We start from the raw sequence: 12676 nt of genomic DNA, 5'->3' as shown, positions 1-12676 counted from the left end.
TGCTATTATTATCATTATCATTATTATTATCATTATTATTATCATCATTACTATCATTATTTATTATTGTTTTAATTTATTTATTTATTTTTTGGGTACTTTTTTGGCGGAGTGGGATTTGGTATAGAAATGAAGGAGATCCAAATGAATGTCGAGAACTCATGGAAGGTCTGGAATGGGGCGTGAAAAAGACAGTACCACAGATCCAAACCATCTCGCTAAGAAAGAGTGATCACTAAAAGAGCGCCTTCAATATCCGGTGGGATCGTGAAGAAGAATCTAGTTATCCAGTAGCGTACTTGGACTTATGTCCCCCACTCCGTCCCTCGGCGGAGCTCGTTTCTCTTCATCTTCGGCAGAAGTCTCGTCTCTTTCGACGACATTGCCGTGGCGGAGGCGAATGAAGGCAATTTGCCATCGGGGGGGGGGGTGCCCTGTTCTCCTTCACGTCCCTCAGGCTCCCCCCTCCCCCCCCAAGGGCTCCACCAACCTCCATCCCTCCCCGGGGACGGAAGGGAGTCCTCGAATGTACAGCATAGGGTATTAAAATCACTTCGTTAATGGTTAATCACTCCTCCTTGTAAGAGTTTATTGTATGTGCGCAAGTCTTTTTCTTTTTTTTTACTTGTAGTGTCTTGCGACATTGCTTCTGACCCAGGACAGTGGACAAGATGCAGGGATGACACGTCATCCAGGAGGTGCCAAGATAAGAGGGAGGGTAGAGGGGAGTGGAGTAGGTAGGGGATGGAGTGAGTGGGAGTGGTTTATATGCCTTTGTCTTTTGGCTACCTCCCGCGTCAGGGGGGAAAAGTCTTTGGTTTGTATATGTATGTACTAACACGCACCCATGTACAAACACACACACACACACACACACGCGCGCGCGACGGCGCAGTGGTACCGTTCGCAACCGCTACCCCAGATGTCCGAGTTCGATTCCAGCCCAGGGCTGAATAGATTCAGCATTGCTACACTACGATCTGGGACTCTAACTCTCGTGGACAAGGAGTTGGGTGTGTGTGTGAGGTTACAGCATTACCCACTGATCGGGCGAATATGTGTTCTGAGCTCTCATCCGGGAGGGAAATAGTTGTCGATCACGAGTCCAACACGTGGTCCAAGACCATGGTGAAACACACACACACACACACACACTTGCAGGTCTATTTCTTCCCACTCACGGCATGAAAATTTCATAATATTGTAAACTGTTACTCTTCTCCTTGAACGTGGTGATGAGTATCTGGTATGTGTAATGTCATATAACTACCCAAAGACTATGCGAACTTGAGCTCTTATTTAGGAGGGTAATAGCTGTCGATCATGAGTTTAGTACGCGATCGAGACCATGGTGTGTGCACACACACACACACACACACACACACACACACACACTAAAATAGATCCTGATAGTGAGGCTTCATACGTATTGTTCACAACTTGTCGGCGTCGCCTGGTACCTTAATCAGACAACACACACGTAAACAAACTTTACTTGCAGGAGAGAAACCATCCCTGTGTCTCTCCTGAGGTTTCTTGTCTAGGTCTAGGCTGCCCAGAGGATAGCGTGACAGTCTGCCAACGCACGAACTCACCGCATATAGTCCAGGGTAGTTCCTGTTTGTTCCTCTCTGCTTAATTAATTTACTTTTTTTCAGTCTCATTCTTGTTCAAGAATGTCTCGCTTGTTTTTCTCAACATGGCAACTTTACTTTATCAAAATAAACACAATGTGAAAACGGAGTCTTTATTAGTGGGTTTCGCTTGTTACTTGGTAAAGGTCTAATAAGCAAAAGGTCGTATTAATAAAGTCTCCTTCCTGACCTGGTGTCTCTTTTGACAGACTTGCCAATTACACACAATTTTACTTCTACTGACATTTCCTTACCATATAACAATTTTAGATGATTTAGGTAGGTATCTTCACTCCTTGAAGCCATTTCATATTTCTATATTTTATTTAATTCACTGACACGTGCATCTTCCTGGCTGAAACGAATTAATTTTATTCAGTGAATTTGTACATTTAAGGGTCACATCAACTCATGTCATTTGTTCACTGGAGTCCAAGATACGAGCGCTAATGAATCGACTCCTCTCAAAGTCTTCGTTAATTGACTCCTTGGCCCGAAGACTGCAAAGCGAGAATGATATACGAGACGTTAACGCATCTTTGACCCTCAGCTGCTTAAGACAAATGTGTAATGCATAAATGATCACGACTTCTGGGAGCAGTGGGAGTGGGTGGGAGGGTGGGGTGGGGGGCATCGATCGGCAACAGGAACAATTTTAATCGTTGGAAATTATCACTGGAAGAGAGTGGGGACGATGGGACAGAAGGAGAAGATTGAGACAAAGAGAAGAAGATGAAGGAGGAAAAGAAGGATAGTAGTGTGTGAAAGAAGAACGAGGAGGTAGGAAGAGGAGGAAAATGAGGAAGAGGAAGAGAGAGAAGAGAGGTGAAGAGTGGAACGGAGAGAGAGGATTGAGACAAAGAAGATAAGGAGATGGAGCGGAAGAAGAGGAGGAAGATGATGAGGTAGAGGGGAAAGAGGCATGAAGAGGAAGAGAGTGAAGAAAATGAGGAGGAGGAGGAGGAGAGGAAGCGGAGAGTGAGGAGAGGAGAAGGTGGGGACGCAGGGAGAAAGATGTGGCAAAGAGAATAAGGAGACGAAGGGACAGAAGACTAGTTACGAAGAAAGGGAGAACGAAGAGGAAGAAAGGAAGAGAGAAAGAGAAAAAAGAGGAAGATGAAGAGAGAGAGGAAGAGGACAATGAGAAGACGGTTTAGAGCCAAACCTCTACTTTAGCTGTTCTTATCCGTGATACATCTCTTGTCTCACTATCCCTCTCCCCGTCTCAAGCTCAAACTCTTTTCTCCGTCTCAAGCTCAACTTATTTTCTCCTCTTTTCTCCGTCTCAAACTCAAACTTTTCTCTGTCTCAAGCTCAAACTCTTTTCTCTGTCTTAAGCTCAAACTTTTTCCTCCGTCTTAAGCTCAAACTCTTTTCTCCCTCTCAAGCTCAACTCTTTTCTCCGTCTCAAGCTCAAACTCTCTTCTCCGTCTCAAGCTCAAACTCTTTTCTCCGTCTCAAGCTCACACTCTTTTCTCCGTCTCAAGCTCAAACTCTTTTCTCCGTCTCAAGCTCAAACTCTTTTCTCCCTCTCAAGCTCAAACCCTTTTCTCCGTCTCAAGCTCAAACTCTTTTCTCCCTCTCAAGCTCAAACTTTTTTCTCTGTCTCAAGCTCAAACTCTTTTCTCCGTCTCAAGCTCAAACTCTTTTCTCCGTTTCAAGGTCAAACTCTTTTCTCCCTCTCAAGCTCAAACTCTTTTCTCCGTCTCAAGCTCAAACTCTTTTCTCCGTCTCAAGCTCAAACTCTTTTCTTCGTCTCAAGCTCACACTCTTTTCTCCGTCTCAAGCTCAAACTCTTTTCTCCGTCTCAAGCTCAAACTCTTTTCTCCCTCTCAAGCTCAAACCCTTTTCTCCGTCTCAAGCTCAAAATCTTTTCTATGTCCCAAGCTCAAACTCTTTTCTCTGTCTCAAGCTCAAACTCTTTTCTCCGTCTCAAGCTCAAACTCTTTTCTCCGTCTCAAGCTCAAACTCTTTTCTCCGTTTCAAGGTCAAACTCTTTTCTCCGTCTCAAGCTCAAACTCTCTTCTCAGTCTCAAGCTCAAACTCTTTTCTCTGTCTCGAGCTCAAACCCTTTTCCCCGTCTCAAGCTCAAACTCTTTTCTCTGTCTCAAGCTCAAACTCTTTTCTCTGTCTCAAATTCAAACTCTTTTCTCCGTCTTAAGCTCAAACTCTTTTCTCCGTCTCAAGCTCAAACTCTTTTCTCCCTCTCAAGCTCATCCTGTTTTCTTTGTATCAAGCTCAAACCTTTTCTCCGTCTAAGGCTCAAACTCTTTTCTCCGTTTCAAATTCAAACTCTTTTCTCCCTCTCAAGCTCAAACTCTTTTCGCCGTTTCAATCTCAAAATATTTTCTCTGTCTCAAGCTCAAACTCTTTTCTCCGTCTCAAGCTCAAATTTTTTCTCCGTCTTAAGCTCAAACTCTTTTCTCCGTCTCAAGCTCAAACTCTCTTTTCCGTCTCAAGCTCAAACTCTCTTCTCCGTCTCAAGCTCAAACTCTTTTCTCCCTCTCAAGCTCAAACTCTTTCCTCCCTCTCAAGCTCAAACTCTTTTCTCCGTCTCAAGCTCAAACCTTTTTCTCCGTCTCAAGCTCAAACTCTTTTCTCTGTCCCAAGTTCAAATTTTTCTCTGTCAAGCTCAAACTCTTTTCTCCGTCTCAAGCTCAAACTCTTTCCTCCCTCTCAAGCTCAAACTCTTTTCTCCGTCTCAAGCTCAAACCCTTTTCTCCGTCTCAAGCTCAAACTCTTTTCTCTGTCCCAAGTTCAAACTCTTTTCTCTGTCTCAAGCTCAAACTCTTTTCTCCCTCTCAATCTCAAACTCTTTTCTCCCTCTCAAGCTCAAACTCTTTTCTCCGTCTCAAGCTCAAACTCTTTTCTCCCTCTCAAGCTCAAACTCTTTTCTCCCTCTCAAGCTCAAACTCTTTTCTCCGTCTCAAGCTCAAACTCTTTTCTCCGTCTCAAGCTCAAACTCATCTGTCCTCCACTAGCCACGCCCAAAAGATGGCTCCTACTAAGAGCATACGAGTAACCCTTGAGGTCCAACAGGTCAACCTTGAAGACTCTTCGGCTGTAGTTACCTCAAGTGACACTCCATATATATATATATATATATATATATATATATATTATATATATTATATATATATATATATATTATATATATATATATATATATACGTCCAAAAATACAAAAACTGCTTCAGTCTGAAGATGAATGTGTTTGACTAACGAATTGCCTATTGTAGGCCATATGGTCTCTTGCAGTCTCCTTCATTCTTATATTCTTATGTCTTCAAGTGTTTACTTTTTCAAATTTTTGTGGATCGTAAGTAATAAATTTTGTTGTTGTTGATAATATAAGAAATTTATTCAACTGTATCTGAACATTGGACTACCAAAATGAAGTCACATCTACAAACACGTACATGTACCCACATACAAATAACCACATACATATACTGTACACATACATACATGCATAGCTGCATATATACATACATACACATGCACACAAACACATATACACAAATAAAGACGTACACGTACACAAACACACTTACAAATAAAGACACACACACACACACACACACACACACACACACACACACACACAGACACACTCTACTAAAATAGAGATCATGAGCTCTTTCCTGGACAAACTCACGAGGTCAGTTGAAAAGAACACGGACACTTCATCCTGAAAAAAAAAAACTCTGCGAAGTAACGATGCAGGTAGGGTGAGATCAGTGGAGCTTGTTCGGAATTACAAGGTTCTCCTTCACGAGATGAAGGAGCGTGGGAACCGTCACGTAGTCTATGGGATCCTTCCGAGTATCTACGCTGGCTCGTGTTGGAACAGTAGAGCCATAGGGATCAATGAGAGGATATCACGATTGTGCACGCAACTGGGATACCACTTTCTTTATCCTTGGTATCTCTTTTTGTAGGCGTCATGACCTTTACGCTTCTGATAGGATCCACCTTCCTCGCAGAGGCAAAGATGTTCTTACAAACCTCATTTATGGGAGTTTGTAATGAACTAGTTCCTTTTTTTTAGGGTAGAAAGGCCAAAGGGAAGGGGAAATAGAATGTACTTGGGAAAACAGTGTAGGACATAATATAATTTTAGGATATAATGTCGCTAGAGGACGAAATGTCACATTAGGATATAATGTCATAGGACAAAATGTCGCAATGGGATGTAATGACAGTGGAGGACAAAAGATCACGATGGGAAGTAATGATAGTGGAGAACAAAATATCACGATAGGATGTAATGATAATGGAGGAGAAAATATTACGGTAGGATATAATATCAGTGAAGGCCAAAATGTAATTTTAGGAAGGGATACCGAACAGAATGTCAATGAAGGCCAAAATATCATGATAGGATGTAATGTCGCTAGAGGACGAAATGACACATTAGGATGTAATGTCATAGGACAAAATGTCACAATGGGATGTAATGACAGTGGAGGACAAAAGATCACGATGGGATATAATGATAGTGGAGAACAACATATCACGATAGGATGTAATGATAATGGAGGAGAAAATATCACGGTAGGATATAATGTCAGTGAAGGACAAAATATAATTTTAGGAAGAGATACCGGACAGAATGTCAATGAAGGCCAAAATATCAAGATAGGATGTAATGACAGTGGAAGACAAAAGATCACGATGGGATGTAATTATAGTGGAGGAAAAAATATCACGGTAGGATATAATGTCACTGGAGGACATAATATAATTTTAGAAAGGGATGCCGGACATAATGTCACTGAACGACGGGAGGCCGGCGTGAATCACGGTGACGTAGGGGGACAAAATGTACAAAATAGATCGGATGACCGTAATCGACCAGATGTCCGTGATGGGGATTATGTTAATTTTGATGAGAGAAATGTTAGTGAAGCATTGAATGTCAATGAAGGGCCAAATAATAATATAGGGCAAGGTATAAATAAAAAACAAAATTATTATGTAAGACATGATATTGAAACTCAAAATGTGCCAAAAAGAAATAATCACGAGTTTCTTAAAACTATGTACTTTAATGCTCGTAGTATTAGGAACAAATTTCAAGAAATACAGGCGTATGTCAAAAGCGAAAATCTCGATGTGATAGGAATAACCGAGACATGGTTAAATGGTAGAGTTCGAAGCTGAATTTAATATTGCGGGATTTAAACACTTTCATCAGGATAGAAACCACAAGAAAGGTGGGGGTGTTCTATTGTACGTTAAAAACAATGTTCATGGTTGTGTTTTTGAGAAAGTGAAACAGGATGCATATGACATTTTGTGGGTTTATTTAACCCAAACAAATGGACAAAAAATGAATATAGGTGTAATATATAGGCCAAAGACATTATCATTAGCAGACGACAAACTGTTATTTCAAGAACTGTCTAGTTTCTGCAACCGGGATTTATTGATAATGGGTGATTTCAATTTTACTGACATTGATTGGATGACCCTTGAACATGGCCATATAGGTAGTCGCTTGATTGATTTTCTTGGTGACAATTACTTAATTCAGCATGTAAAAGAGCCCACAAGATATGGAAACTTACTCGATTTATTGATCACTAGCCGCGAAAGCATGGTAACTGATGTAGAAGTCGGTGAATCTGTTGCAAATAGCGATCACAACTTAGTCAGATTCAAACTCCTAAAACATTTTAGAATAGATACTTGTGCTTCTAAAATACCCGATTTCAGTAAAGCTCAGTTCATAGGACTACGTCAGGAGCTTCAGCTTACAGATTGGGAGGCAAAATTAAACGAAAGGCCTGTAGATCAGATGTGGGAAATATTTCAAAAAATACGCTCACTAAGATGGTTCAAACTTACATTCCTTTTAAGGACAGACGTCCCCCAAATCAGGCTCGCCCAAAGTGGCTCGACAAAGAAACTGAAAAAAGTATTGCTAAAAAGAGACAGGCCTATAAGAAATATAAGTGCTGCGGGTGCCATCAAATGACTATGAAAGTTATATATCAATACAGAGAGATTTAAAAAAGACAATAAGAAAAAGAAAAACGACAATACGAAATGAATATCGATGATAAATCTAGAGAATCCCAAAGGATTCTATAGTTACATTAGAGATAAAAATGTTATTAAGAATCACATTGGTCCACTATTATCTGCTGACGATCTACTTGAATATTCAAATGAAGGAATGTGTGATATTTTAAACAACGTTTTTAGCTCAGTATTAGTAAACGAAACACCTCAAAGTGAATTCCAAACTGAAACCTGTGAAAAGTCTGGGGTAAACTTACTCACTACGGTAAATATAACAAAAGAAAAAATTAAAAGGTGTATAGACAAACTCAAAGTTAATAAAACACCAGGGCCTGACGGTTGGCATCCAAGAATCTTAAAGGAAATGAAAAATGAGATTGTTGTTCCATTAGAAATTATTTTCAAGAAATCCATCATATCCGGAGATATCCCAAGAGAATGGAAGCTAGCTAACGTTTACTCCCCATATTCAAAAAGGTGACAAAAGAAACCAAATAACTATAGGCCTATAAGTTTGACTTCAATTGTAGGAATAATAATGGAAACTATCATCAGAGATGCTATTGAACATCATTTAGAAAGTAACTGTTTGATAAATGATAGCCAGCATGGTTTCAGACGGAAACATTCTTTGTGTGACTAACTTACTCGAATTCTACAACACAGTTATCTCGAATTATGACAAAAGAAACAATATAGATTTAATATATCTAGACTTTGCAAAAGCTTTTGATACCGTCCCACACGAAAGACTACTTACTAAATTAGCTTTGCATGGAATAAGTGGTAGCCTATTAGGTTGGACTAGTAATTGGTTGAAAGGTCGAAAACAGAGAGTTGTTTTAAATGGAAAAACTTCTGGATGGAAAAATGTTGCAAGTGGAGTTCCTCAGGGTTCCGTTCTTGGGCCACTTCTATTCATAGTATATATAAATGATATAGACCATGGACTAAAATCTACTGTTTCCAAATTTTCTGATGATACAAAAACTGTGCGGAGTGGCAAATGATCACTCAAACCAATTAGATATTCAAGAAGATTTAGATCAATTACAGCAATGGTCTGAAAAGTGGCTAATGAAATTTAACACAAGTAAATGCAAGGTAATGCACATAGGTAAAAAATAACAGTAAGTACGATTACAAGTTATTTGGAAATTCGTTAACAAAAGTGGATAGTGAAAAAGATCTCGGCGTAATTATCAGTAACGACCTCAAATCATCCAAGCAGTGTATTTCAGCCTCTGAGAAAGCAAATAAGATTCTAGGACTGATTGCGCGATCTTTTGATTTCAAAAGTCCATCACTCATTAACAAGCTATATAAATCGTTAGTTCGTCCACATTTGGAATATGCTGTTTCCGTATGGTCACCGAATCTCATTAAAGACATTGACAGATTGGAAAGAGTACAACTGATTCCAAATATCAAAAATAAATCATACAAAAATCGACTAAAACATATGAATCTGTTTTCCCTAAAAAAGCGTAGACTCAGAGGTGACTTGATACAGGTCTTTAAAATTCTAAAGGGAATTGACAACATCAAAAGTGACCAAATTTTTACATTGAATGAGAATCAGACAAGAAACAATGGTCTTAAACTCTCCGGAAATAGATTCAATTTGGAAGTAGGTAGAAACAACTTTGCCAACCGTGTAGTTAATGAATGGAATAAACTTCCTGCACAGGTAGTGCAATGTAGTTCAATTCGAAGCTTTAAGAATCATTTAGATAAATACCTAAGTAAGATGCTGTAATGATTATAATTTATCTTATATTATTTGTTTTTGTTTTGTTATCATTTGTCTGTCTGATTTTTATTTATTATTAGTTATATGTCAGTTTTATTATTATTTACTACTTACCTGTTTTGTTTATTATTTAACTATACCTATGCATTTATTTATGTATTTTTAATTTGTTATCTACATTATCATAGTTTTTATTTATTATTTTATCATTAATATGATTTTTTTTTTCGCATCCGACCTAGATATGGACCAAAAAAGATCTCCTGTCGGCATGCTCCGCCTTTGTAATCCTTCTTGAAGAAGAACCTATTCATGTACAAGGACTTCTCCTTCAGGAGCCCTCGCTAACGGAGTCCTACTCCTGAGCAGGTACTCGCCGAAGCACTTCCAACAACTCCTACTTGTTTGGAGAGCAAACCTCACCATACCCAGCCAAAAATTCTAAAAGAATATTTTTCGAAAGCAGTTACGTCAGAAGTGGAGAACTTAAGTTGCCTTCACAGACGCTAAAGGAAAAATAAAAAATAGAATAGAATTAAATTGAATAGATGAATGAATAAATGAATATCACACACACACATATATGTATATGTATATATATATATATATATATATATATACATATATATTATATATGTATATATTATACATGTATATATATATTATATACAAATCTCCGACGAGGCAATTGTAATGGTTTTCATATAGTCTAATTTTCTTATATTTTCATCAGCAGCACATTCAGTGCATCATAAAACAGATTATCGAAACTCGTATCACAATACACAATAAGCACACGTGCAATACACATTACCAATAACCCTACATACAAAGCACATTGACCAGGGTGGGGGGGAAGGAAGATGATGGTGAGGGTCCTACTCCAGGAGGCGCTGAGCAGCTGTGACCTATTATGCGCTTTAGGAACTATTGAGTCAGGTAACTATCAGTCACTACTGGGAATCGGAGAGGAGAGTGGGACTCGAACCTACAACTATGCAAATGCGAGACCAACACGCTTCCGATTACGTCACCAAGTGTAGCTACGGCCGAAGCCGTCAGCTTTGTCCATTGGTGCACCTTGTGGACTGTCAGGGGACGAGTAACAAACAATCACTGCTGGGAATCGGAGAGGAGTGCGGGACTCGAACCGACGTGATGAAAATATACAGAACAGTGGAATAATACTTACGGCTCTCGATCTTCATGGAGCATTCTTGAGTGTCATGCGGATAGACCTGGAAGTTCATGGCGCAAGAGAGGACCAGCGTGAGCCTGAGGAGGAAAAACAAACAAAACAAGATTAGAGGACCGGAGGTGTCTGCGTCCGTCCGACAAAAGCAACTCAATTAGAAAACGGAATGCGGGTGGAGGCAATTCAGTTAGGTCATGCGCTTGATGCATGTGTGGCTGGGTAAGGAGAGAAAGAGAGAGATAGAGATAGATAGATAGAGAGAGAGACAGACAGAGAGTGTGAATGTGTCCATGTGTGTGTGTGTGTGTGTGTGTGTGTGTGTGTGTGTGTGTGTGTGTGTGTGTGTGTGTGTGTGTGTGTGTGTGTGTGTGGATGTGAGGTAGGAAAGATGTAACAAAACTGAAGAGAAAGAAAAGGGAAAAATACACACACACACACACACACACAGAAAGAGCGAGAGAGTGTGTGCGACGGAGAGAGAGAGAGAGAGAATGAAAGAGGGAGAAAGAGAGAATGAGAGAGGGAGAAAGAGAGAGAGGGGAGAGAGACATAGAAACAAAGGTAAGATTTAAGGAATCCTAACTGATGTGGAACATAAAACGCAATTGACTCACATTAACTCTGTAATTAGCGTAAAATCACGATTACAAGCATTGTGTACAGTCATGAGCAAAAATTTTGACACACCCAAAGTTTTTAATGATACAAAATTCGGATTCCTTGTTTGACAAATTTTGAGTTTTTATCTTTTCAATAAAGTTTACAAAGAGTGAGTTAATTACTCCATGGAAAAATGTATCAACAATTGATAAAATAATATATTGACCTTGTGAGGCCTGTAGCATGGATCAAAACTTTTGCACGTGACTGTACGTGTCCACTAATGCGTAAACTCGTATAATCCTCTTGTTGCGAATAAAAAAAAAAAAAATCTTTATATGATCTTCCAATAAGAGTTGAAAAACAATACGCTAATTTTTTTTTTACACAATCATGTTACATACTGACCAAGAGGACAAAGAATACTCTTAGTAGAACGGGATATGACCTTGTGTGAATACAAATAATCTTATAGTAAATGTAACCTAACTTGAGCCCTTTGCCATGTGACTCGACGAATCCCCCATTGTTTACACATACATACATACATACATATATACATATATATATATATATATTATATATATATATATATATACATATATTTATATATATACAAATATATATATATATATATATATGGTGTTACGAATGGCTTGGGATTTGAGGGAAAGACAAGGAAGCAAACTTTCTATTTCGTTTGGCATCGCGACTAATGCGACGCTGCCGCCCGAGGTGTCCTTGACCTAGACACAATTGGCAGGTTGGGTCATTCACATATCCGCCACCATGGTAGGTAGCGAGCCCCTCGTACGTTATAGGGGTGATGCGGTTAAGATATTGTATGAGTGTAATTATTATGTGCAATTAATCTTAATACCTTTCCTAATCTCGCTTTACGAGAAGTCTTAACCAACCCAGAACTCTCCTCTGTGTAATCGGGAAGATTTGCTCTTCAGGTTTAAAATATAACATGATCAGTTTGGGGCAATTGCAAAGGAAAAGAAAGAAATAGGAAAGAACTGGTCTACCAACACAGTGGTTAACGAAAGGAACAGACTTAGTAACCATGTACTGAGCTATGAAAATATTGGTTGTTTTAAGAAAAGATAACTTTATGGACAGGGATGACAGGTGGTAAGGAACATGGAACTGCCTAGTGTAGGCCTTATGGTCTCTTGCAGTCCCCTCCATTTTCATGTTAGAAAACTTGGTTCGAGAACTGGTTTACCGACAGAGTGGTTAACGAATGGAATAGAAATAATTAGTTGTTTCAAGATGAGGTAAATTTATGGAAAGAAATGGAAGGCGGTAAGGAACATGGATCTACTTAGTGTAGGCCTTATGGTCTCTTGCAGTCTCCTCCATTCTTATGTTCACGCATGCGCAGAAGCAAAGAGACAGTGAGTACTGGGCACGCAAGCTTGGATCCGTTCACGATCGTAAGTATTCCCTTAAATGCAA

At 39.3% G+C, this 12676-nt stretch overlaps 1 protein-coding gene across 1 annotated transcript in view; it reads right to left on the bottom strand.

Annotated features, from left to right (window-relative positions):
• Window positions 1–12676, bottom strand: part of LOC143029284 (glycine receptor subunit alpha-4-like) — a 1034091-nt gene that overhangs the window by 81728 nt on the left and 939687 nt on the right. Inside the window, exon 7 of the mRNA XM_076192019.1 lies at window positions 10610–10692. Within this exon, the coding sequence (XP_076048134.1) occupies window positions 10610–10692 (83 nt within the window). The remainder of the gene's footprint in view (window positions 1–10609; window positions 10693–12676) is intronic.

The sequence above is a fragment of the Oratosquilla oratoria genome, chromosome 10, assembly GCF_046742065.1.
Source record: "Oratosquilla oratoria isolate Oo_2021 chromosome 10, ASM4674206v1, whole genome shotgun sequence".
In the NCBI taxonomy this organism is placed as follows: domain Eukaryota; kingdom Metazoa; phylum Arthropoda; class Malacostraca; order Stomatopoda; family Squillidae; genus Oratosquilla; species Oratosquilla oratoria.
The sequence above is the reverse complement of the archived record's forward strand: the minus strand, read 5'-3'. Positions and strand labels throughout refer to the sequence as shown.